The sequence below is a fragment of the Passer domesticus genome, chromosome 31, assembly GCF_036417665.1.
Source record: "Passer domesticus isolate bPasDom1 chromosome 31, bPasDom1.hap1, whole genome shotgun sequence".
Taxonomy (NCBI): domain Eukaryota; kingdom Metazoa; phylum Chordata; class Aves; order Passeriformes; family Passeridae; genus Passer; species Passer domesticus.
Window position 1 is genome coordinate 1,996,055 of NC_087504.1, and position 21,043 is coordinate 2,017,097.

A 21,043-nucleotide genomic window follows, 5' to 3' on the forward strand; every position below is an offset into this window, starting at 1 on the left:
GGGGGGTCCCCAAACCCCTGGGCTGCCTCTGTGCCCCCACCACGTTCCCCCAAATCAGACACTGGCCATGTAAAAGACTCCATATATTTCACATGTACAAAAAGTCACTGTGGGGGGGAGGGCAGGGGGGTCCTGGGGTGGGGGGCACCATCCTGCCCCTCTCCCGGTGCCCCCCCAGCCTGGCTTTGGTCCCTTTTTTTTTGGCACTTAGTGTTCACATCAGTGGTCAAAGTGTCGAGCGCGGGGTGGAGGGGTCCCTCTGGTCCCTGTAGTGGGGCTGGGGGCTCTGAGGCAGTGAGCCCCCCGGGGACAAGGGGACCCTGACAGGGAGGGAGCACCCCACGGGTCAGCTCCTGATGCTGGGGCCCCACCACAGAGGGATTTGGCCTCTGCCTTGGGTGGGCAGGGGGTGCAGGGTCTCCCCGGGCACAGGGATGTCACCCGTAAGGGTGGTGACACGGGGACATTTTGGCCCTGTTCCACGTGGTGTCAGGGCAGGACGGAGCCTCGCTGGGCACCTGGGGGGCAGAGGGGGGTGAGGAGGGACTGAGACAGCCCCAGTCCTCCCCTGCCCCCGGGTCGGGCTCCTCTGCCTTGCTGGGCTACAGGCGGATCCACCTTCGGGCTGTGGGATGGAAGGGACAGTCAGGGACAGAGCCACGGACACCTGGCCTGGCCTCAGGGGGTGCCCAGGTGACCCCCCCAGAGTACAGGCACCACAGGGTGTCCTCCAGGCACTGGCCTAGGAACCAGTAATGCACTGGGATCCCCACTCTGGGCTCCAGCAGGGCACTGGGACCATACCCTGGCATCAGTCTAGCACTGGGACCCTGCCTTGGGATCCAGTTTCGCCCTGGGATCCTGCCCAGAACCCAGTGGTGCACTGGGACCTTGTCCTGGGACCCCGTGGTGCACTGGGATACCAGCCTGGGATCCAGTACTGTGCTGGGATCCCATCTTGAGACCCTGTAGTGCACTGGGATCCTGCCCTGGGATCCAGTGATGCAGTAAGACCCTACTCTGGGATCCAGTACTGTGCTGGGATCCCATCTTGAGCCCCAGCAGTGCACTGGGATCCTGTCCTGGAATCCAGTGACCCCACTCTGGGATCCAGTATTGCAGTAGGAGCTGTGCTGGAATCCAGCCTTGCTCCAGGATCCAGGGCAGGGATCCTGTGCCAGGACTCCATGCTGGGTAGAAACATTTCACTGGGATCCAGAGCCAGGAGCTGGCATTCCACCCAGATCCAGCCTTATGCTGGGATCCTGTGCTGAGATCCAGCCTTGCACCAGGATCCTGTGCTGGGATCCAGTCTTGAACTGGGATCCTGTGTTGGGATCCAGCCTTGCACTGGGATCCTGTGCTGGGATCCTGTGCTGTGATCCTGTACTGGGATCCAGCCTTGCACCAGGATCCTGTGCTGGGATCCTGTGCTGTGATCCTGTACTGGGATCCAGCCTCGAACTGGGATCCAGCTCTGTACCAGGATCCTGTGCTGGGATCCAGCTTTGCACTGGGATCCAGTGCTGGGATCCAGCCTTGAACTAGGATCCAGTGCTGAGACTCTGCCTTTCAGTAGGATCCTGTGCTGGGATCCAGCTTCGCACCAGGAACTTGTGCTGGCATCTTGTGCTGGGATCCCACCTTGCACTGGGATCCAGCTTTGTGCTGGGATCCAGCTGTGCACCAGGATCCTGAGCTGGGATCCTGTGCTGGGATCCAGCTCTGTGTTGGGATCCTGCCTTGCACTGGGGTCCAACCTTGCACTGGGAATCCAGCCTCGCACTGGGATCCAGTGCTGGGGTCCAGCCTTGCACTGGGATCCAGTGCTGGGATCCAGCCTTGCACTAGGATCCTGAGCCTGGATCCAGTGCTGGGATCCAGCTCTGTGTTGGGATCCTGTGCTGGGATCCAGCCTTGCATTTACGATCCTGCCCCGATCCAAAGGCCTGGGGCACACCAGACACCCTGGGGTGACAGCATGCAGGGAGGGGGCGTGCAGAAGGGGGCATGCGGGGTCAGGGGGAACCCAGGGGGATCCAGGTGGGATCCAGGGGGATCCAGGCATGCATGTGGTACCTGGGCTCTTAACAGCTGGACTCGTCGTGGTGGGACGGGTCGCAGAAGAAGCGGGAGCCCCGCTTGGCCGTGCGGGCAGTGAAGGGGACGCTCTTCAGCGCTGCGGGGGGATGGGCAGGGGACGGGGGGGACAGGGACACGTCAGCCCCCGTGGCTGGCAGGGCCAGGGCAGGGGGCCAGGGGCTGAGGGGGCCGTACCGGTGATGATGTCCTCGATGGTGCCATCCTTGCCCTCGTACATGGGCCGGTGGTCCTTGGCCTGGCGCCGCCGCAGCTCCGCGATCAGCTCCTGCTGCTGCCACTTGTTCCGCTGTGAGGGAGGAACAGTGGGTCCAGGTTAGGGACACAGGGGTCCCCTCCATGCCCCCTACTCCCCAGCCCACCCCGTGCCAGCCTCCACTAACCTTCTCCTGCTTCTTAGCCTCCTGTGCCAGCAGCTTCTCCCGCATCACCTCCTCCTGCTTCTTCCGCGTCTCGTTCTCCTGCTCCGCGTCCTGCCGGGCACACAGGTGGGGGAGGTCAGCTTTCCTCCACCATGGTGCCACTCACCTGCAGGGTGCCCCCTCCCAGCCCCACCTCACCTTGTAAGAGTGGATGAAGCGGACAAAGACCGGGAAGAAGACAGACGGGGGGGTGGTCTTGGGGCTCTCGCCGAAATACCGCACCACGGTGTTGTAGGCGTCCTGGCACAGGAGCGGTGGTCAGGCACGGGCAGTGTCCGGCACAGGGGGAGGGCAAGGCATGGCGGGCATCACGTGTGGGCAAAGCAGGGCAGGAGAGCACGAGGAAGTGTGCAGAGCAAGGTGTGGGTGACCAGATGTGCACGAGAAGTGTGCAGAGCCAGGAGCAGAACCAGATGTGCACAGGGAGCACGCAAGGCAAGGTGTGAGTGACCAGGTGTGCACAAGAACCATACAAGACAAGGTGTGGGTGACCAGCTGTGCACAAGGAGCTTGCAAGACAAGGTGTGGATGACAAAGAATGACACAAAGCATGCAGAGGAAAGCAGGAGTGCAAGAGGAGCATGCAGAGCAAGGTGTGGATGACCAGCTGTGCACGAGAACCATGCAGAGGAAGGTGTGGATGACCAGATGTGCACAAGACCATGCAGAGCAAGATGTGGGTGACCAGCTGTGCATGAGAACCATGCAAGACAAGGTGTGGGTGACAAAGAATGACATGGAACATGCAAAAGAAAGCAGGAGTGCAAAAGGAGCATGCAGAGCAAGGTGTGGGTGACCAGATGTGCACAAGACCATGCAGTGCAAGGTGTGGATGACAAAGAATGACACAGAGCATGCAGAGGAAAGCAGGAGTGCAAGAGGAGCATGCAGAGCAAAGTGTGGACAACCAGATGTGCATGAGGATTGTGCAAGACAAGGTGTGGATGACCAGGTGTGCACAAGGAGCTTGCAAGACAAGGTATGGATGACAAAGAATGGCACAGAGCATGCAGAGGAAAGCAGGAGTGCAAGAGGAGCATGCAGAGCAAGGTGTGTGGGTGGCCAGGTATGCACAAGGACCACACAAGACAAGATGTGGATGACCAGGTGTGCACGAGGAGTGTGGAAATCAAGATAAGGATGTGCAGGTCTGCACAAAAACTGCATAGAGCAAGGTGTGGATGACAAAGAATGACGTGGAACACGCAAAGGAAAGCAGGAGTGCAAGAGGAGCATGCAGAGCAAGGTGTGGATGACCAGCTGTGCACAAGACCATGCAAGACAAGCTTTGGATGACCAGCTGTGCACAAGGCCTGTGCAAGACAAGGTGTGGGTGACCAGATGTGCACAAGGACTGTGCAAGACAAGGTGTGGGTGACCAGATGTGCACAAGAAGTGTGGAAATCAAGATAAGGATGTGCAGGCCTGCACAAAGACTGCATAGAGCAAGGTGTGGATGACAAAGAATAACGTGAAACACGCAAAGGAAAGCAGGAGTGCAAGAGGAGCATGCAGAGCGAGGTGTGGATGACCAGCTGTGCACAAGACCATACAAGACAAGGTGTGGGTGACCAGATGTGCACAAGCACTGTGCAAGACAAGGTTTGGATGACAAAGAATGACATGGAACATGCAAAGGAAAGTGGGAGTGCAAGAGGAGCATGCAGAGCAAGGTGTGGGTGACCAGCTGTGCATGAGAACCATGCAGAGCAAGGTGTGGGTGACCAGCTGTGCACAAGAAGTGTGGAAATCAAGATAAGGATGTGCAGGTCTGCACAAAAACTGCATAGAGCAAGGTGTGGATGACGAAGAATGACGTGGAACACGCAAAGGAAAGCAGGAGTGCAAGAGGAGCATGCAGAGCAAGGTGTGGATGACCAGATGTGCACAAGACCATGCAAGACAAGGTGTGGGTGACCAGATGTGCACAAGCACTGTGCAAGACAAGGTTTGGATGACAAAGAATGACATGGAACATGCAAAGGAAAGTGGGAGTGCAAGAGGAGCATGCAGAGCAAGGTGTGGGTGACCAGCTGTGCACGAGAACCATGCAGAGGAAGGTGTGGGTGACCAGATGTGCACAAGGACTGTGCAAGACAAGCTTTGGATGACCAGCTGTGCACAAGACCATGCAGAGGAATGTGTGGATGACCAGCTGTGCACGGGAACCATGCAAGACAAGCTTTGGATGACCAGCTGTGCACGAGGAGTTTGCAGAGCAAGGCGTGGCCGTGCAGCGTGCCCGTGGCCGGTGCCAGGCCGGCTGTGAGCAGCCCTCACCTCGGCCGTGCGCGCGTCGCGCTGCAGCCGCTCGAGCTGCCCCTCGCTGCCGCCCAGGAAGCCGCGCAGCACCGCGCTCTCGTGCTGCCCGCACTCCCGCCGCAGCAGCTCCATGCCCCGGCCCAGCTCCTTCACGTCCAGCAGCACGTTCTCCAGGGACACTGCAGGGACACGGGATGGGTCAGTGGCTGTGTGGGGCCGGGGCAGCGCGGTGGGGCCACGGGCACAGGTTGAGGGGCACCTGCTGCAGCTTTCTCCACGAAGTGCAGCTCCTGCCAGAAGGTCGCCAGCTCTGGGTACTTCTCCCTCACCGTCAGCGCGATGAAGTGCAGCAATGTCATCTTCCTGTCTGTTGACTTGGTGTCCAGGAGCTGCAGGAGGATTTGGGGAGGGGGTCAGGGCGGTGGGATGGGATCCTCGGGGTCCCAGGGAACCGGGGAGGGGCTGCCCACCAGGTCCAGGCTCTGCAGTTTGAAGCCGTAGACTGCGCCGCGTTTGCTGCTGTTCATGTAGTTGCCCAGCGCCAAGATGATCTGCAGGGGCAATGCAGCAGGATTGGAGGGTCAGGAGGCAGCGAGACCCCCACAGGATCCCCCACACCCAGCTACAGTGAGGCTGGAGTGAAGGACCCCCACCCAGCTTGTCCCCACATCCCCACCTCCAACATGTGCTTCAGCTTCTGGGACGACTTAACAGAGGCCGAGGCTGCGATGATGGCGTTGAGCTGCTGCAGGGGGACAGCACAGGGGGGCTCAGCTGGGGTTCGGGGTGCAGGGGGTCCAGTGCCCCCCTCCCCAGCTCCGTACCGGTGTCAGCATCTGGATGTTCTCGGCGAAGTTGCCGAGGAAGGCCATGATGGCCATGCGCTGGGGCAGCCGCTCCACCTTGCTGAACTGCAGCATGAACCTGTCCTCGTCCGCCAGCTCCTCCAGCGGCTTCCGCTCGCGCTCGTACTGCCGCAGCGCCTTGGCCTCCGCCTCCGTGGGCAGGAACCGCATCAGGCACTCCACAAAATCCACCGGCAGCGTCGTCAGGTCAAACCTGCCCCGCACCGAAGTGTTGGGGAGCAGCTCCCAGCGGTGCCCGGTCTGGGAAGCCTGGATCCCAGCCTGGCTCCCTGTTTGGGCACCCGGAGCCACAGGCAGAGCCCCTGCACCCTGCCTGGAGCTCCTGAGCCCCAGTCTGACCATGTGCCCCCCAGCCAAGTCCTCTGCACCCCAACAAGCCCCTCTGCACCTTGCCTGGCTCTCCTGTTGATCCTCCTCCCCCATGCCAGACCCCTGCACCCCAACAAGCCCCTCTGAACCTTGCCTGGCTCTCCTGTTGATCTTCCTCCCCCATGCCAGACCCCTGCACCCCAACAAGCCCCTCTGCACCTTGCCTGGCTCTCCTGTCAATCCCCCTCCCCCTGGCCAGACCCTGCAGCCCAACAAGCCCCTCTGCACCTTGCCTGGCTGTCCTGTTGATCCCCCTCCCCCTGGCCAGACCCTGCACCCCAAAAAGCCCCTCTGCATTCTACACAGTCTCTCTGCACCCCGCCTGGCCCCCCTGAACCCCAAAAAACTCGTGCTGCACATCTGCCAAGACCCCCTGTACTCTGCCTTGATCCCCTGAAGCCCAAGCAGCCACCCTGCCCCCCAGCCAAGCCATCTACACCCCAGCCAGCCCCCTTGAACCCTGCCTGTCCCTCCTGCATCCCAACCAGGCCTGCTGCACCCTTCCTGCACCCTCTGGACCCCAACAACCCCCCCTGCACCCCAACCAGGGGCCCTGAACCCTGCCTGAAACCCCCACACCCCATCCAGAGCCCCCTGCACTCTGAGCCACCAGAACCTCAGCCAGACCTGTCCCCTATCCCAGCTGGCCCCTCTACACCTTTCCTGGCCCCTCTGCACCCCAACCAGCCCCGCTGAACCCCAACCAGCCCCCTTGCACCCCGTTCCTGGCCCTCCCTGCCCCATTTCTGCCCCCCAGCTCAGCCCGTACGTGTGGATGGCGCGGCAGATCTCGTCGGCGCTGCGCCCGGCCTTGCGCAGGGTGATGGCCAAGTTCTTGGCACGGTTGGCCTCCAGCAGGGTCACCTTGGTGGCCACCTTCTGCGCCGCCTTGCTCTTGGCACACACCAGGTCCAGCGCCGGGCCCTGCGCCTTGGTCTTGAACAGCTCCTCGAAGCGCTCCAGGTCCAGGTCCTGGGGGATAAGGGGGTCAGAACTGGGGCTGGGGGTGCCCACGTGGGGAGGGGTAAGGGATTCATCCCCGGGGCAGGGAGAAATGACAAGGACGACTCCATGGTATCAGAAGGCTAATTAATTACTTCGTTATACTGTATTGTTCTCTACTATGTTACTAAATTACTATTATACCATATTATATGCTATATTACTATTATTATACTGTATTATTCTATATTCTATTAGTATTATACTATATTCTATGCTATATTATTATTATACTATATTATTCTATACTCTATTACTCTGTTATTATTATACTATATTCTATACTATAGTCTATACTATATTACTATATTATTCTATACTCCATTACTATATTATTATATGGTATATTATACTAAATTATATTATTTTATACGTTATTATTCTATACCATATTACTATATTATTATACACTATATATATTTGTATATTATACACTATATTACTATATTATATATTATAATATACTATATTATAGTATATTCTATACTATATTACTATTATACCATATTTTATGCTATATTCTATACTATATATATTGGTATATTATACACTATATTACTATACTATATTACATATTACAATATACTATATTATAGTATATTCTATGCTATATTACAGTATATTATTCTATACTGTATTAGTGTATTACTATATTATTCTATACTATATTATTCTATACTATATTACTGTATTACTATATTGCTATATTACTATATACTATATATATTAGTATATTCTATACTATATTACATATTATAATATACTATATTATAGTATATTCTATACTATATTACGTATGTTACAGTAATTACAGTATATTCTATACTATATTACTACATCTAAACTGAATCTGCCAGCACTCAACTCCACTGCACAGAATCTCCTGACTGTCAGCCAAGTCCCGACACACACACCTGGATTCAACTGCTCAGTTCATCAAATTGACCAGAATAATTGATCAAATAACCAGACCCCAATTACCAATTCCCTTCAGGTAAACAATCTTCCACAACGCACTCCACTTGTGAACAACAAAGAGGAGCAGCAACCCAGATAAGAATTTTTTTTTTTTCTCTGAGGTTCAGAGCATGTGAATCCCAGAAACACCCTTGGGAAGTTGTGCCTGGCTTTTCTCTGTGGAGAGAAATGCAGCCACGGAGGGGTCCTGGGCTCACCTCCAGCACCCTCTCATCATCCAGCTCGCTGAACACGGTCCCGCTGATCTGGCTGGGCTTCAGCGCCGTCCAGTTGAACACGGGCAACCGGAACTTGGTCTTGATGGGCTTCTTGATCCGGATGGCTGCCGGCGGGGTGGGAGCCAGCTCAGCACCCCCAGGGCATGGGGACGTGTCCTGTGCCCACCCTGAGCCTGGTGTCATCAACCCCTGGGCCACCCAGTCCCCGTGCTGGGGTCCCTGAGCAGGTGTTCCTTGAGGATTGCAACCCCAGCATGCTGGTGCCTGCAACCCTTCCCTGTCCCTTGTCCCTGTCCCCACAGTTCCTTTGTCCTCCTTGTTCCCATGGTCCCCGCAACCTCCCAGTCCCCTGTCCTTGTCCTCACAGTCCCTACACCATCCCTGTCCCTACATCCTTCCTGTCCCCATGGTCCCTACACCATCCCTGTCCCTTGTCCCTGTCCCCACAGTCCCTACACCATCGCTGTCCCCATGGTCCCCACATCCTCCTGTCCCCTGTCCCTGTCCCACATTCCCTACACCATCCCTGTCCCCATGGTCCCTACACCATCCCTGTCCCTTGTCCCCACATTCCCTACACCATCCCTGTCCCCACAGTCCCCACATCCTCCCTGTCCCCGCAGTCCCTACACCATTCCTATCCCCTGTCCCTGTCCCCACAGTCCCTACACCATCCCTGTCCCCATTGTCCCCACACCCTCCTGTCCCTGTTCCCTGTCCTTACAGTGCCCACACCCTCCCTGTCCCCTGTCCCCATCCCCTGGTCCCCCCTCACCCCCACGTACCTGAGAGCCCCACGGTGAGGGCGATGGAGGGCGAAGCCCCGGGCAGCGGCGGGGCCGGGGGACACTTCCCTGTGGATCCATCAGAGGGGGGTGAGACCCCAATTCTGGAGACCACCCAGCCTCGGGAGCGGGGACCTCCCTGTCTGGAGCCCTCCCACCCCCGGGGACACCCCGCCCCGGTTTTGGGGGTCCCGGGGGCTTCCCCTCCTCACCTGGGAGCGGGGGCGCGGGGGGCGGCAGAGGGGGCGGTGGGGGAGGCGGGGGGGGCGCGGCTTCCACGGGGGGCAGGGCCGGGGGTCGCGGGGTCTCCTCCGAGGGCTCGGGCTGCGGAGGTGGCGGCTCGGCGCTGGGAAGCGGCGGCGGCTCGGAGCCGTAGTGCCGCCGGAAAGCCTCGTCCTTCTCCTTGATCATCCTGCGCAGCGTGTGCACCTGGTGGCTCGTGTGCTCGTAGGTCTCCTGGGGACAGCGAGCGTCAGGCGGGGGGGATCGGGACCCTTCCCCACTCCCTACAGCCCCTATGGCCCCCTCTCAACACACCTTGACTACCTCCAGCTCCTTCTCTCGCTGCAGCAGCTGCTTCTCCAGCTCCGCCACCCGCATCATGTTCTCGTTCTCCAGGTCCAGCAGCTTCTCCGTGAGCTGGGGAGAGGGACACGGCTGTGACAGCAGCTCAGGGACACCCCTGGTGTCACACTGACCTCCTTGGGACCTTGGGACATGCCCACACCCCCTGTGCTCACATACGTGGGACAGGTGCTCCTCCAGCTCCTCCACCTTCTCCAGGGCCACATTTTTGGTCTCGGCGTCCTCCAGCAGCCCCCCAACATCGAAGACGTTGTCCAGGTACGCCTGGATCTGCACCTGCAGCTTCTCGCTCTCCGTGTGCCTCGACTTCTGTGGGCACCAAGGCGGCGTCAAGGATGGGGGGACCCCCCAACGCAGCTCCCCTGACCCTCGACCCCCCCGTACCTGCAGGAACTCCTCCAGCCCCAGCTTGGTGAACTCGTACTGGAGATGGACGCGGAAGTTCATGTCCTCCACCGAGTGCACCACGATGTTGATGAACTGCATGCAGGCCACCTGCAGGCAGGGCTGGCGTCACCAGGAGTCCTCCTGGCCCCCCAGAGAGCCTCCCCCTCGCCCAGGACAGGGTGTCCCACCATGAAGTCGATGCTGCTGTCCTCGTTGCGGAAGTACTCCATCAGCCGCTCAAAGCGGTGTTTCTCCTTGCACACCTGAGCAGGAGGAAATGGGGTTCACCTGGCGTGGCCCCCCAGCCACTGACCCTCCCCCCCTCTCCTGGACTCCACTTCCCTAATCCCAGTCTGGTCCTGGTGCTCCCAGACTCCCATTCCTCATCTTCCCTGATCCTTCCATCCCCTGCACTCCAGACTCCCTTTCCCAGCCTGGTCCTGGGGACCCTAGTGGCCCCATCCCAGCCTTCTCTTGGGGTTTCTCCCAACCCAGATTGCTCCTGGGGGACGCTAGTGGCCCCATGCCAGCCTTCTCTTGGGGTGTTCCTCATCCCAGATTGTTCCTGGGGTCCCTGGTGGCCCCATCCCAGCCTTCTCTTGGGGTTTCTCCCAACCCAGATTGCTCCTGGGGATCCTGGTGCCCCCATTCCAGCCTTCTCTTGGGCTTTCCCCAATCCCAGATTGCTCCTGGAGTCCCCAGTTCCTCCATTCCTGGGGTCCTGCTCCCCAGTCCCAGCCTGATTCTGGTGCCCCCATTCCCCCATCCCAACCTGATCCTGTCTCCCCCCATTCCCCCATCCCAGCCTGGTCCTTTCTCCCCCCATTCCCCCCATCCCAGCCTGGTCCTTTCTCTCTCCATTCCCCCATCCCAACCTGGTCCTGTCTCCCCCCGTTCCCCCCTCCCAGCCCCATTCCCACTCCCCTCGTACCTCCTTGAAGTTGTCGAAGGCCGCGAGGATGATCTCGTGGCCGCCCCTCACCAGGCAGACAGCCGCCAGCAGCTCCAGCACCAGCGCCTTCATCCTGGCCACAGTGCCACCATCACCATCAGTGTCACCCCCTGCCAGCTCCAGGACCCCTGTCCCACCTGCCAGACCCTCCCTTACCTCGGGTTCTTGTTGTTGAGGCTCAGGGCGATCTCGTTGACAGCGTGGGGGTGAGACATGACCAGGTTGAAGCCGTACTGTGGGCACGGAGTGAAAACAGTGTCAGCCGTGGTGGCAGTGGTGACAGCGGTGTCCCCACCGCGGGGTGACAGTACCTGGTAGTTCATGATGGCCCGGAGACACATGATGCAGAGGTGGACGTCATCCTTCTGGCTCACCAGGCGCGAGTTCTTCAGCGCCCTGCGGCTGGGCAGCGTGCCATAGCTGCAGGGCAGGGCACACAGTGAGCGGGACTGTCACCTGCTGCTGCTGCACCCATGGGGGAACGGAGGGACAGCGTGGGGACAGCGTGGGGACAGCGTGGGACAGCCAGGATTTCGGAGGGGCAAAGGCAGAGAGAGGGCGACAGGGACAGAGCGTGCAGAGGCGGAGCAAAGCCACGGTGACACGGTGACAGCCGGTACTTACCCGGGCGGCGAGGTGGGCACGGAGCAGAGAGAGAGAGAGCACAGCCAGAGAGGGGCACCCCGGCCCTGGAAGCAGAAACGGGGTGCATTACCCCGGGGCGCGGGGGCAGAGGCAGAGCAGGGTGAGCGGAGCCGCGGGGGCAGAGGACAGGCAGGGTGGCAGCGGCGAGGCAGCGATGGCAGTGCCAGGGCTGCACGGGCCTGCGGGGCGGGCACGGCACGCGAGGCAGACATGGCACATGTGACATGTACCGTGGCACAGCCTGAGCTCCAGGCACGGCGTTTGTGCCATGCAGGTGATGGGACAGGGCGGCGAGTGGCACCGGGCACGATGGCACAAGCCATGGCAGGACAGCGCTTGGCACGGCACACACCATGGCACGCTGGCACACACCATGGCACGCTGGCACACAGCACAGCACGCAGCAAGCAGCAGCACCGTGGCCAGCCAGAGCCCTGCAGCAGGACGTACCCCCATGGCAGGATGTCCCCCCAGGCTGGGACATCCCCCCGGGCACGTACCGTAGGGCGGTCTGGCGGGCAGAGCGGGCCAGGCTGCTGGTGAAGGGGGCGGGCAGGGCGCTGGGGTGCTGCAGATCCTCGATGGACCTGCTCCAGGAGCGCAGCTTCTCCAGTGCGCCATCCTCGCCGCCTTCCAGGCCCTCAAAATCCAACCTGGTGGGGGGACACGCGGGCAGCGGGGGGCACACTGATTTGGCAGGGGGTACATGGCTTTTGTGGGGGGCACACGGCTCTGGCGGGGGCCACACTGCTCTGGGAGAAGGGCACACGGCTCCGGCAGGGGGCACACGGCTCTGGCGGGGGGCACACGGCTCTGGCAGGGGGCACGCTTCTCTGGCAGAAGGGCACACGGCTCTGGCAGGGGATACACGGCTCTGGCGAGGCGCACACGGCTCTGGCAGGGGGCACACGGCTCTGGCAGGGGGCACACGGCTCTGGCAGGGGGCACAGGGTTCTGGCAGGGGGCACAGGGTTCTGGCAGGGGGCACACGGCTCTGGCAGGGGGCACAAGGCTGTGGCGGGGGACACAGCTCTGGCAGGGGGCACAGGTCTCTGGCGGGGGGCACACGGCTCTGGCGGGGGGCACAGGGCTCCAGCACAGACGCAAGCACCGAGGCAGGTGGCCACTGGGGGGTTGCGGCGTGGGGAGAGGCACGAGCGTGGCTCTGGAATTCCCAGAGCAGGCGGGGAGGGTCTGAGAGTGCCGCATCCCTGGGGAGCGCGATGCACACAGTCCCTCCCTGCCGCAGGGACGATAAGGCACCGAGCAGTATCAGCCGCTGGCAGCAGGGAGCTGCCACAGCCACCAGCAACTTCCACGCTCCCCAAGGACTCCCTGGACCCCCCCTCACCCAGGGACCCCCCGGCCCCACTCACATGACGGCGCACTGCGCGAAGGACAGGTAGTTCACCAGCACGTCCAGCCCCTTGTTCTCATCGTTGAGGAACTCCCGCACCCACCTGCGGCACCAGGTACCCATCAGAGCCCGCAGGAGCCGGGGGTCCCCCCACACCCCCCTCCAGCACGGAGCGCCCTGTCCTGGCACGGGGACCGGGGGCACTGCCGCGCTGGGCGCAGCCCCTCCGCTATCAGCGGTGCCAGCGGCAGCGCGGGGTTATCGGGGCAGCGCAGGGAGCGCTCGGTGCGGGCGGCAAACGGGGCTTGGGGCTGGGGCTGCACCCCCATCCCCGCCCTGCGAACCTCGCGGGGACACCCCGAGCCTTGGGAGGGGCTTTGTGAGGTGCTGCCTGTTGGGGTACACGGGGTGGGGGACGCACCCGGCAGCACCGGGGGTCCCCAGGCCAGCCCACGGCCGTGCGTCAGGGAGCCACGGGGGCAGCGGCCGCCCCTTTCCTGCCGCCGCCAGCCCCTCGCCCCAGCCCGTTTCCTGTCTCCGGCTGCTGCTATTTTGGGTCCGTGGGCAGGGACGAGCGGGGCCGGCGGCGGGGAACAGCCGGCACGTGCACGAGCCGCCCCGGGCACGACTGTGCCACCGGGAACCCGCCGCTGATGTCCCCAACACCCCCGGGATGGCTCCGTCCCGTCCGACCCCCCCAGCCCCGCGCGGCTCCGGGGCATCCCGGGGCGGGTCGCGGTGTCACCGGCTCGGGGACGGTGCCGACCGAGCCCTCCGGTCTGTCGGGAGGAGCCGGCCGGGATCTGGCCACGCTGCCTCGTTCAGGGCGTCATCGCCGGCCCATCCGCCCCGGCATCCGCCCCCGGGACCTGCCCGCGGGCCGGGGCAGGAACCGGCCCAGTTCCTGCAGCGCCTCCGGCTTCCCCTGCAGCTGTGCGGGGCTGGTGACAGCGCCCCGCCGTCCCCCCGGGACCCCGAGCGCCATCCGGAACGCTGCACCCCACTCCACGGCCCTGCACCCCCAGCCTGGACCCCCCAGCCCCTCTCCGGGACCCCACAATCCCTCTCCGGGACCCCACAATCCCTCCCCACGACCCCCAGCCCCTCCCCGGGACCCCCCACTCACCCGATGTGGTTTGTCCTCAGGCTGATCTCCAGCTCCCGCAGCACCTTGGTGGACTCCTGCACCCTCCTCCTGAACTTCTGGGGGCAGAGCAAGGCTGAGCCGTGCCCTGCAGATTCCCCAAACCCCCCAAGGCTTCCCCCAAGCCCCCCCAGGGCTCCCCCAAAGCCCCCAGCCCCTCACCTTCCGTGTGACACCCGGCTCCAGGAAGCTGCGCAGCTTCTGGATGTAGGCGTGGGGTGGGCTCTTCACCTGGAACCGCTCCTGGGGGGGACAGGAGGCTGTTGGTGACACGGGGACAGCAGCACTGTCCCCTCCCCAGGACCCCCGTGGGCCACCCAGCCCCACCTGGTCACAGATGAGGTCCCACTTCTTCTCGTTGTCGTACTGGCGCAGCAGCCGAGCCTTGTCTGGGGGCAGGTTCATGGAGCTCTGGGGACACAGAGGGGGTGACACCCTGAGGGACACGGGGACAGTGCCCCCCAAGGGGCACCGACACCCATGGCACAGCCTGGGTGACCCCAAAAAGCACCCACAGCCCAGCCAGGGTCCCCTCTAAGGGCACCCTGACCCGTGACATAGCCAGAGGCCCTGGCACCGGGAGGCACCAGCAGGCACAGATGTGGCACGGGGACAACAGTGCCACTGGGGACACGTGCCAACCACCAGCGGCACCAAATCTGCCCGTCCCTGACGCATCCTTCCTGTCTGCACCCGCTTCCGTGCCACAACCGCAGCCTCCGCTCCCGACCTGGCACCAGGCCAGGCAGCGGTGCCAGCTCCCCAGGACACCAGGCATGGGGACAGGCAGTGGTGCCAGCTCCCCAGGACACCAGAACAGGACCAGGCACCGGTGCCAGCTCCCCAGGACACCAGAACAGGACCAGGCACCGGTGCCAGCTCCCCAGTTCACCAGGCAGGGGGACAGGCACCAGTGCCAGCTCCCCAGGACACCAGAACAGGACCAGGCAGAAGTGCCAGCTCCCCAGGACACCGGGCATGGGAACAGGAACCAGTGGCTGCTCACTGGGACACCAGGCACAACGCCAGGCTCTGGTGCTGGCCCAGGGTCACTGGGAAGACCCCAGGATTCCCAGTGTGGGATGTGGCACAGGACAAATGGGGTGCCACAGCGGGCAGCAGTGATGCCAGGGAGCCTGGGACTGCCCTGGTGGGCAATGCCACCCCAGGGAGAGATGCCAGCCCATGTGGGCGATGTCACCCTGGTGGGAAATGCCATTGCTCTGGGTGATGTCACCCTGGTGGGAGATGCCATCACACTGGGCCATGTCACCCTGGTGGGCGCTGCCAGCCCAGCTCACGATGCCACGCTGGTGGCAGATGCCACCCTGGCGGGAGATGCCACCCGAGTGACGCAGCTCGGGGTAGCCCCGTTACCAGGACTGCTCCACCCCTCCATGCCCTCCCCTGCTCCCCCTGATCCCACGGGAAACCGGGACAGAGCCCGACCGAGGCGTCCCGCAGGTCCCCACGGGGCTGACACCGGCACGGTGCCACCAAAACTGCCACCCCAGGGTGGCACCGTGCCCTCCCCGGGGGGCTGGGATGTTCCCCCTCGGGCAGCAGTAAAATCCCGGGTCTCCCCGGGAACGGAGGCGGAAAGGACGCGCGGAGACCCCGGCTGGGGGCGAGGGGCGCCCGCGGGGGGCTTTGAAGCTCGGCCGCCGTCCCGGCGTTCCCGCCGCTCCGTTTCCTGCCTTTGTGGTGGGAGCGCGGCCGCTCCCGGCCGGGCACTTCCTCCGCCGTCCGCCCCACCGGGAGCCCCCACGGCGATCCCGGCCTTCAATCCCACCGGGGAACGGCGGTACCGGGGCTGGAGTGCGGCCCGGGGCTGGGCTGGGGGGCTGCGGGCCGGATCCTCGCCCCCGGACCTCCATCACATGATGGAATCTTTTCCGCCCCCGGCAGCAGCCGGGACGGCACCGGGCGCTGCCGACGGCCGCGGGGACGTTTTGGGGGAGGCAGGTGTCACCGCCCTGCCGAGTGACCCCCCCCCCCCCGGTAGCGGTGTCGCCTCCCGGGACGTGTCCCCCCCGCCACAGGCCCCGCGTGGGATGCGGGACGGGCAGCGCCGCCGGCGGGAGCCGCTCGTTACCGGCGGGACGCGCCCACGCCGGGGCTGCCGGTGCCCCCCGTGCCCCCCCGGTGCCCCCGATCTCGGCTTCCCGAGCCCCGTGGGACCGCACTCGGCATTTCCTGCCCGCCTGCGGCTTCCGCTGGCGGCGGCTCCCACCGGGATGGCGGGGCCGGTGGCGGGGGCCGGGGGGCACCGGTGTCACCCAGCCATGGTGTCCTGGCGGTGTCACCCCCACCCAAAGCAAATCGGGGCCACCGGGACGGCTCGTGGGCCACCCGAGCGCCCGTGGGACGCCTCGGCGGTGTTGGCGGTCCCGGTGGCACCGGGGGCACTGCCGAGCCACCTCCCGGGGCCGCGGTGGCACCAGGGCGGCCACCGCCCCGGCTGTGACAGCGCAGCGGGCACCCGCGCCCACCGGGAGCCACTCCATCCACCGGGAAACCGGGAAGCCCCGCAGCCAGCGGGGAATCCCAGCCCCGCGCTGCCCCGACCGGACTTTCCCGGCTTGCAAAGTCCCCGGGCCTCGCGGTGGCACCGGGAGTGGCGTCACCCCCGGGGCTGTCCCGGCTGGGGTGTTCCCCGCGGCCCCGCGGCCCCTGCCCATCCCCGCGGGCACCGGCGCTCCCCGCCCGCCCCTGGCGGCCCCGGGCGGCGGTGCCGTCCCGGCGGTGCCCGGTGCCCGCCAACTGGTCCGGGAGAACGCATCGGGAGGAGTCGCGGGAAGGGATGAACCGGGAGGGGCTCAGCGGGAACACCGGCGGAGCGAACAGGCGAAGCGCACCGGGGGCACACCGGGAACGGGAGGGCGAGCACCGGGAACAGGGCAGCGGGGCGGGGGTCGGCCTCTCACCAGCACCAGGGCGAAGCGCTCCTCCAGCTCGCAGGGCTCCGGCATCGGCATCTTGCCCGGGGCGAACAGTCCGGCTCCCCCCGGAGCCGCCGGTGATCCCGGGCCCCGGGGCAGCGCCTCCCCGTCCGCGCTCTCCACGTTCCCCATCCCCGGCCCAGGCACCGGGGGGCGGTGGGGGAGGTTCAGCCCGTCGTGTCCGGCGCTGCCGCCGCCTCCCGGTCCCGCCCCGCCCGGTCCCGCCCGGTCCCGCCCGGTCCCGCCCCAGCGCTGCCCGCCCGCGGCGGCGCCGCCAGGGGGCGCCCTCCAGCGCGGCGGCGCCGCCGGGGGGCGCCAGAAGGCCGGCGGCCGGCGCCGCGCTCCGATTGGCCAAGCCGCGCCCACGCCGGCCAATCAGCGCCGCGCTCGCGCGCGGGGGCGGGCCCTGCTCGCCCAACGGCGGCGCTCGGGCGCGGCCGGGACCGTGACGGCGGCTCGAGACGAGCCCCGCCCCGAGCGGTGACGAGAACCAATGGGACGCGGCGGGAGGCGGGACCAGGAGGGGTTTCAGCCAATGAGCGGCGGGGGCGTGGCGCAGAGCTCGCGGCCTGGCACGGACGGCGGACGCGGCGCAGGTGCGGGCGGGGGGCGCGGGCGGGGCGGCCACGGGGGTCCCGGAGCGGCTGCGGACCCCGGGAGAGCCCCGCAACCCCCCCAGAGCTCGCCCCGAGCGGCCCGGGGCGTCCCGCCCCCACCAGGCCCCGTGGCGAGGGGGGGGCGCGCACGGGCCAGGCCCCGGGGGTCTCGGCCCGGTTTTAACGGGAGAACGGCGGCGAGTGGGGCGGCGGAGGAGGGGAAGGGCCGGGCAGGGGGGATGCAGGAAGAGGCGGGTGGGTAAAGGTCGCTTGGAGCCGAGCAGCAGCGAAAGCGAAAGCGGCGCTGGGGGCGGGGAGGGCGGCTCGGGGCCTGCCCGGTGGCACCGGCGGTCACGGGGGCCGGAGCGGTGTCACCCGTGTCACACACACACACACCCCGCCGGGACTGTCCCCGCGGCCGCAGCTCCTCCCCTGCCGTGCCCTCTGACCTGCCCCGTGGCACCAGCCCGGCGGTGGCAGCGCTCCGGTGCCACCCTGTGCCACCGTGCCAGGCTGGGCTGTGACCCTGTGTCGCTGTGCCAGGCTGGGCTGTGTCCTGTGCCACCGTGCCAGGCTGGGCTGTGACCCTGTGTCGCCGTGCCAGGCTGGGCTGTGACCTGCACCCCCCCGGGCCGTGCTGCGGTGCCACCATGGGGCTCCTCTCCCGGAGCTGCCCCCCTACAGCTCCTTCAGGCGTCCCCCCCCGCGCCCCGTTCTGTCCCCTCCGTCCCTTGGGGACAGCGCCTGGTGCCACTGGCTGGGCAGGTCTGGCTCTGGCAGGTGCCAGAGGGGACAGAGCCGGCCGAGCCGGCTGGGCCAGGAGGAGGAGGGCGAGGAAGAGGAGGAGGAGGAGGAGGAGGCCCTGCCGGGAGCCTCCCGCTGCCAGAGCCACCCTGGGGACGTCATTAGGGGCACTAATTGTCACCTGGCACAAAGGCGTTTCCAGCTGCTGGCAGCGCTCCCACGGCGCCTTCAGGAGCTCCCCTGGCTCCGAGCAGCCTCGTGCAGCTCCCTGAGGCTGCCCTGGCCTTGCAACAGCCCTGCAACACCCCGGGGCCCCCTGGCCTTGCAACAGCCTGCAGAGCTTGCACCAGCTGGACCAGGAAAGCTCCAGCAGCTCCTGGGCTCTCGCTCGGCTCCTGGGGGGGCTTTGGGAGCTTTGGGTGGGCTCCAGATCCTTGCTGACCCCACTTTCCCAGCTCCTGGGGGAGCTTTGGGTGGGCTCCAGATCCTTGCTGACCCCGCTTTCCTGGCTCCTGGGGGAGCTTTGGGTGGGCTCCAGACCCTTGCTGACCCCCTTTCCCTGCAGCTTGCAGCCCTGTGGAGCGGCCCTGGGCCCATCCCAGCCTGGCACCATGAACGTCTTCGACCGCAGCATCAACTTCGACGCCCTCTTCAAGTTCTCCCACATGTGAGTGGCACACGGGCACAGGGCAGGGGGCTCGGGGGGGCCGTGCCAGCCCTGGCTGCCCACCTCACCGCCCCCTCCTCGCCCACAGCTCGGCCTCCACCCAGGAGCACCTGAAGAGGGTCTATGGCAGCTTTGCCATCTGCATGTTCGTGGCAGCTGCGGGCGCCTACATCAACGTGGTGACCCACCTCTTCCAGGTGAGGCAGCCTGGCAGGGCTGCAGGTGGCACCCCCAGCCCTGCAGCAGCCAGGTGAGGCCGTGCCCAGCCCTCACCTGTCTCTCCCTCTCCCAGTTTGGGCTCCTGACCGGCCTGGGTGCGCTGGGGCTGATGGTGTGGCTCACGGCCACCCCTCACAGCCGTGAGACCGAGCAGAAGAGGCTGGCCATGCTGGTTGGCTTCGCCTTCCTCACAGGTAGGTGGGCACTGGGACTCCCCCCACATCCCCAGGGACCCCAGATCCTGCACAGGGGCTGGGTGAAGCCCCCCAGAGTGGCTCTGGTGACACCCAATTCTGTCCTTCCAGGCATCAATCTGGGACCCCTCCTGCAAATGTGCATCTCCATCAACCCCAGGTAGGAAACCCCCCACCACAGACGCCATCCCCCAGCTCCAGCTGCCACACAGATCCTGTTCCCCCCCAGAATGACCCCCAGCTGCCCCCAAAACCCTCTGACCCCCTTCTCTTCACCCCCAGCATCATCCCCACTGCCTTCCTGGGCACTGCCACCATCTTTGCCTGCTTCTCCCTGAGCGCCCTGTACGCCCGGCGCCGCAGCTACCTGTACCTAGGAGGTGAGAGGGGCTCTGGGGGGGCTCGGGGAGGGCTGGGGTCCCCCTGTTTGGGTGGGGGGCTCTCCCCAGGCCTGACCCTGCCTCCCTCACCCTGCAGGTTTCCTGCTGTCCGGCCTCACCCTGCTGCTTCTCTCCGCTCTGATCAACGCTTTTGTGAGATCCACCTGGCTCTTCACGGTGAGTCTGCCTGCTGAGGACGGACAGACAGACAGGTGACACCAGCAGGGAGGGGACTGTCCCCAGCTGATGCCTCTGTACCCCCACAGGCCAACCTGTACGTGGCTCTGATGATCATGTGTGGCTTCGTGCTCTTCGACACGCAGCTCATCATCGAGAAGGCCGAGAGCGGGGACAAGGATTACATCTGGTGGGTGCTGGGGACACGGGGGGTGACACAGGGGGACCCCCACTGAGCATCCAGCCATCCCTCCCTCCCTCTCTTTCCCAGGCACTGCGTGGATCTCTTCCTGGACTTTGTCAACATCTTCCGGGAGCTCCTGATGATCCTGGGCATGTCCGAGGTGGGTGAGGGGCCCCGGGCAGGGCAGGGGGACAGAGGGACAGAGCCCGTGGTGACCGTGGCCACTCTCCTCTTGCAGAACAAGAAGAAGGAGAAGAAGTGAAGCGGCTCTGGGCCGAGGCGGAGCCACCCCTGTGTCCCCATGTCCCCTCCTGTCCCTCTCTGTCATTAAAGGGGCTGCGCTTTGCTGCCGAGGAAGCAGCCAGAAGCTTTCGCACCTCGTGGGTTTATCTCTTGTTCAGCTTTTTTTTTTTTTTTTTGATTAAAAACCAGCCGATTTGTGGATCCTGCTGGAGTTTGGCTCCCCTTGGTTTTCCCCAAGAGTGGTCACCCATGTGTCCTCTTTCCTGGGAGGTTTGTCCCCAGCCCCACCCGGGGTGTCACCCTTCCCCGGGAGCCCGTGAGGCCCCAAAACCAGCCCTCGGGGGGGTTGTTGGTGGGACCCCCCCCTCAGCCAAACTCCTCGGTGGAGCCTCCCCTTCAGCACCAGTGCCAAGAAACGAACGTGTGCTGGGAGGGGGCCGTGGGGACGTGGCATTCCCAGCGCTCCCAGTCCCGCCGTCTCCGCTCTTTGTACACCGGGATGATTCAATAAATCGCTCAGACTCCAAACTCTTGTCCCCCTCTTTCCATCCCCCCGTGTCCGTCCGTCCATCTGACCACCCCAACCATCCTCACATCCCAGGGCACGGCGACACAAGGGCTGCAC

The 21,043-nt window shown here is 64.2% G+C and overlaps 2 protein-coding genes across 6 annotated transcripts; one reads left to right on the forward strand and one right to left on the reverse strand.

Moving 5' to 3' along the window:
• Positions 1–68: 68 nt before the first annotated feature.
• On the reverse strand, positions 69–17,212 carry FMNL3 (formin like 3). 4 transcript variants are annotated; one of them, XM_064401084.1, is made up of 27 exons: positions 17,000–17,212; positions 14,400–14,483; positions 14,235–14,315; positions 14,055–14,131; positions 12,948–13,031; positions 12,072–12,224; positions 11,238–11,346; positions 11,083–11,159; positions 10,906–10,999; positions 10,163–10,237; positions 9,972–10,082; positions 9,747–9,893; positions 9,540–9,641; positions 9,215–9,458; positions 9,003–9,071; positions 8,197–8,321; positions 6,789–6,991; positions 5,609–5,843; positions 5,461–5,529; positions 5,255–5,335; positions 5,044–5,173; positions 4,803–4,963; positions 2,661–2,762; positions 2,484–2,573; positions 2,278–2,389; positions 2,080–2,179; positions 69–625 (listed from the first exon to the last, which is right to left on the reverse strand). In XM_064401084.1, the coding sequence occupies exons 1-26, from the start codon at positions 17,144–17,146 to the stop codon at positions 2,088–2,090; spliced, it is 3,054 nt and encodes a 1,017-aa protein (XP_064257154.1). In that variant the 5' UTR covers positions 17,147–17,212; the 3' UTR covers positions 69–625; positions 2,080–2,087. The 4 variants fall into 4 exon arrangements, with proteins under 4 accessions (XP_064257154.1, XP_064257153.1, XP_064257155.1 ...); XM_064401083.1 differs by having other exon boundaries at positions 9,747–9,896; XM_064401085.1 differs by lacking the exon at positions 12,072–12,224 and having other exon boundaries at positions 9,747–9,896.
• Positions 17,213–17,487: 275 nt separating this feature from the next.
• Positions 17,488–20,946, forward strand: TMBIM6 (transmembrane BAX inhibitor motif containing 6). Of its 2 annotated transcripts, XM_064401095.1 has the most exons (10): positions 17,488–17,610; positions 18,920–19,021; positions 19,110–19,218; positions 19,314–19,434; positions 19,546–19,594; positions 19,717–19,814; positions 19,912–19,991; positions 20,081–20,181; positions 20,263–20,335; positions 20,414–20,946. In XM_064401095.1, the coding sequence occupies exons 2-10, from the start codon at positions 18,966–18,968 to the stop codon at positions 20,435–20,437; spliced, it is 711 nt and encodes a 236-aa protein (XP_064257165.1). In that variant the 5' UTR covers positions 17,488–17,610; positions 18,920–18,965; the 3' UTR covers positions 20,438–20,946. The 2 variants fall into 2 exon arrangements, with proteins under 2 accessions (XP_064257165.1, XP_064257164.1); XM_064401094.1 differs by having other exon boundaries at positions 20,263–20,946.
• Positions 20,947–21,043: the final 97 nt, after the last annotated feature.